The 4,580-nt window shown below is 34.9% G+C and overlaps 1 protein-coding gene across 1 annotated transcript; it reads left to right on the top strand.

Annotated features, from left to right (window-relative positions):
- The first annotated feature begins 3,125 nt into the window (after nt 1-3,125).
- On the top strand, nt 3,126-4,103 carry LOC109674879 (olfactory receptor 2A7-like). Its single transcript, XM_020151745.2, has one exon. It carries the CDS (start codon nt 3,126-3,128, stop codon nt 4,101-4,103), a length of 978 nt encoding a protein of 325 aa, XP_020007334.2.
- Nucleotides 4,104-4,580: the final 477 nt, after the last annotated feature.

The following is a 4,580-nucleotide window of genomic DNA, read 5'->3' as shown; positions in this document are numbered from 1 at the left end:
ACCAATAAGCCTCTCAGTGAACAGATTTGATGGAGAAAAGCCCATTTCAAACCTACCGCAGTCTCCTCTCCAGATTGAAAAAATGGTTTATTACTTTCATGGTTGGTATATAAGCTAAAATAACTAATTCAGAAATTGTGCTCTGGCTCTTTTATATTTGATTATGAGAATAAATGTAAATATAAGAATAAATGAGATATTTAATACATGAAGATATCATCAGATTTTTTTGACTGTAGTCCCAGAAATTATAAAACACGGTCAGTTCATTTTTATTTTGAGAGGAAGAGAAAACAGTAGTAGTCATAGGCCTAGAGGGATTTTAGTCTTTCTTCCCTTCTTGTGTTCAAAATCACTAGAAATTAAAGAATAGAAATTGTTTCCTTGTTTGTGCCCCTAGCTAAATTCTATAAAATAATATTTAACAAGTCCCATTGGGAAGCTCCCCATAGCTCCAGTAGGACTTGTTATCTGATCTTACTTCATGATTTGTACTCCTAGTGGAGACAACATTTAGAAAGGATGGGAATAATATATGGGTTCTGCATGCTCTAAATATAAGTTAATCTATCAGGTCAGTAGGAGGAGGAATAGATTAACTGCAGTTTTGGGAGTTCTTTAGAACCATAATAAATCCAAGCTGCTGGAAACTGTGGTGTGAAGGTGTCCTGTCTTAGAAGTCATTTGATTATTCTTAACTGTGGTCATGGACTCAACATTAAGCAAAGAAATCAGCAGTAGCTGTGTCTTATTGTGAATATTTCTCCAAGGAAACCCAAGCTAAGAACAGCGACTCCCATTTTCCTGGAAGGGCACAGATGGCAGTGTGTGTGATGTATCTTTTCCCCCCTCACACTCTACAAAATTTCAGAGCACAATGAGAGATGATTGGGTTAAGCAGAGAATAAAATCATCTATTATAAGAGAAATGCAGTCTCAATCACATTTTGCTTCCAAGAATCTTCTTGGAAGAAAATAATTTCAACATTAACAGCTGCTTGTTATTTGTGAAGCTTCACCTAGCCCACGTCCAACGTGTCGTCTCATTTTCAGATGTAAGTCTGAGAGGTTTCTTATATTATCTAACCTTTGTTCATTATACAATTTCAGCTAGACCATAATGAAAGATCACTATTCAAAATGTAATTATTATTGTCTGTTAATACTAAAGTCTTACTATTTATAGACTTAGCTATTAGGATAATCTAAAAATTATCAACTCTTTTAGATATACCTAATATGAATAATTTACTTTGGTACACTTTGTGTTAAATTTCTTGTTTAAATTATTAGAGTAGATGTTTGAGTTTCTATCACCTCATGAAATAGAGATTTCATAAAATAATGGGTCTCTTCAACTACAAAAATGGACTTGTGTGAAAAAAAAACAAACATCCTAAAGACTGTATTATTTAATGTGGGCTCCTTTATGTCAAAGGAAGAAACATGAGATTGTCATATTTGTGACTCCTTTCAACAAGAAAGTTATATGCACCAGAAAACAGGAACGGTCTCATATACCTTGCACTGAAACATGTAGCAGAACATGGTGTATGCTCACTGAATCCAACAGTTGGAAGGGACCTTAGCATCCTGGTTCAGCTTCTCACATGACACAGGAATACATCTTGATTAAATGGTTGGTCAATCAATCTCTTATTTTAAACATTTATTTAATTAAGAGTTTAGTCCCAATTAAAATGATTTCCAAAGAGGTTTCTCCAATTCTTTAAAAATGATTTTTGGCATTAAAATCATAATGTCTCCCAATAATTACTGTGAATTTTGACACTTCCTTTGAAGTAAGTCAAACAATTACTTACTTTTACTTATGAAACTTTTCAAAAATGTTTTAAAATTTTGAATGGGATGCTCAATGATAGGAACTCAATTATGAAATTTTCTTATATTCTTATTTTAAATGTAAAATGCAAACAGATTCTGGACTGAAAAAGAATATAAAAACAAATAGGCAAGAAAACAGAAGCAATAATTTAAAAGTTATAATTCAAGCCTCTATGTGGAAAGGTTTTAAAATATCTGTTTAGCCACAATGAAAAAGAGTCACATAAGTAATAAGTACTTGTTTTTACATTATAATTAACAGCTAGAAAATGTGTTAAAGATTGTATAAGCACAAGTCTATAGTTAGAGCTTTACCTATAATCTTAGTTGACCTTTATCATCATTTTTTTAAAAGTACTCAATTGCTATTTTTACTAACGAAATTGAGTGAAATAGATCAAAATCAAAGAGCATTTAACAAGTGCATTGCACACAGTAAGGATCCAATTTAAGTAATATATATATATATATATGATTCCTCTATCTCTCCCTATCATCCATTTATTCATTCAGGTACATATTGTACAGATACATTTTACCACAGAATGTTGCAAGGTATTTGAAAATTTTTGAGTGTAGGAAGGGAAAAATGTATGAATAAATATAGAATATAAAGCATAGAGTATAGGAGAGGTAAAAAATAGCTACATTTTTGACCAGGAGAAACCCAGAGTAGACCATCTATGGGTACAAAAGCAAAAAAAGGCAAAAGAATTATTTAAAATATTACAGCAAACTACAATTCTCTCAACTTACTTCAAGTTTACATTATCAGTAAAATGTCACAAATATATCAAATAATTTTTATTTTGAAGGCACTAATTTGATAAAAAGATCACTAACATTTCCTCATCCTTATTCCTCTCTTCACGTAAGTGTGTAAGACACCAGCATGAACACATATATGAATGTATATCCATTGCAGTGCAGGAATAGGAGTGGGCACACATCTGATGGAAGTATCACAAACTGAAAAGAGTGTCCAGTACTATGAAGGTAATTTAAGTGTCACCGTATTTTAAATACTGGTGAACGTTGGCTTGAACATAAAGGTAAGACTTAAGGAATGATGCTATTAATACCAGAATTTAATTGATAGTAGGTGACAAGATGCCTTTTCTTCCATTTGGGACACATAGTTTTCACTAAGTAAGTGACAAACTGGCCAAAAATGTCATGGAATGTATTTTAGGAAACATTCAAATGATGACACACACAGATGCACCATGTTTAAATACTTGCCTCAGACAAGTGAGTTTTCTTGTTTCTTTCTCAAAGAAATGTGGGGAAACCAGAGTTCCATCACAGAGTTCATCTTACTAGGATTTCCTCTTGACCCAAGGATACAGATGCTTCTCTTTGTCCTCTTCTCCCTGTTCTACACCTTCACCGTGCTAGGGAATGGAACCATCTTGGTGGTCATCTGGCTGGACTCCAGACTGCACACTCCCATGTACTCCTTCCTCTCCCACTTGGCCTTTGTGGACATTGCTTATGCCTGCAACACAGTGCCCCAGATGCTGGTGAACCTCCTGGACCCAGTCAAGCCCATCTCCTTTGCTGGCTGCATGACACAGACCTTTCTCTTTTTGACTTTTGCACACACAGAATGTCTCCTCCTGGTGGTGATGTCCTATGATCGGTATGTGGCCATCTGCCACCCACTCCGTTATTCAGCCATCATGGACTGGAGAATCTACATTGCCCTGGTAGTGACTTCCTGGATTTTAGGGGTCTTTTTAGCCCTAGTCCATCTAGTATTACTCCTACCATTGCCCTTCTGTGGCTCTCAGAATGTTAATCATTTTTTCTGTGAAATTATAGCTCTTCTCAAACTTGCCTGTGCAGATACTCACATAAATGAGGTCATGGTTTGGGCTGGGGCAGTGTCTGTTCTGGTTGGACCATTTTCTTCAATTGTGGTATCTTATGTTCATATTCTATGTGCCATCCTAAAGATCAGGTCAGAAGAGGGGCGCCAGAAAGCATTTTCTACTTGTTCCTCCCACCTTTGTGTGGTTGGACTTTTTTATGGAACAGCCATATTCATGTACATTGGGCCCCAACATGGGAACTACAAGGAGCAGAAGAAATATCTCTTGCTCTTTCACAGCCTTTTCAATCCCATGCTCAACCCCCTGATCTATAGTCTGAGGAACAAAGAGGTCAAATGTGCTCTGAAGAGACTGCTCATAAAAGAGAGAATGCCACGAAAGTCTCATATAATAACAAATAAAGGGCTCTCAGACATCTTCTAATCCAGTACCTGCCCCAGATATGTGGACACACTCTAGGGCATCCTTTCCATCTTCTTGAAATAGTCCTACTACACCTCCCAAGAAAGCCTGCTTTATTTCATCCTCTCTAATACTGGAAGTTGGTGCTGCACAAGTAGTAAAAACATCTTTATACTATCAGCAATCTATACACTTTTAATGTGGTTATGTGAAATAGTCTTAATGTGCACAAATAAATTTTCATCTTTTAATTTTGTAGCCAAAATTTTATGGATTAAACAAAAGGATCAGTGGAGTTTTTAACATAAAGAAGTTGCAAAAAATGACATTTTTATTTAAATATTTTTATCCTTTAAAACTAGGATTACATCTGAAATATTGGTATGTATTCCTATGATAATAATATTCTCTCTGGCATAATCAATTTAAATAATAAGAATATGAGCTATGGATTCAAGAGAAGAAAATTCAGAATATAACTGATCCAACTAACAAGAA

This window comes from Castor canadensis, chromosome 2 (assembly GCF_047511655.1).
Source record: "Castor canadensis chromosome 2, mCasCan1.hap1v2, whole genome shotgun sequence".
NCBI classification, from domain to species: domain Eukaryota; kingdom Metazoa; phylum Chordata; class Mammalia; order Rodentia; family Castoridae; genus Castor; species Castor canadensis.
The sequence above is the reverse complement of the archived record's forward strand: the minus strand, read 5'-3'. Positions and strand labels throughout refer to the sequence as shown.

Excerpts from the sequence above, each read along its gene's own strand:
- LOC109674879 (XM_020151745.2), top strand. The coding sequence starts at position 3,126 with ATGTGGGGAAACCAGAGTTCCATCACAGAGTTCATCTTACTAGGATTT.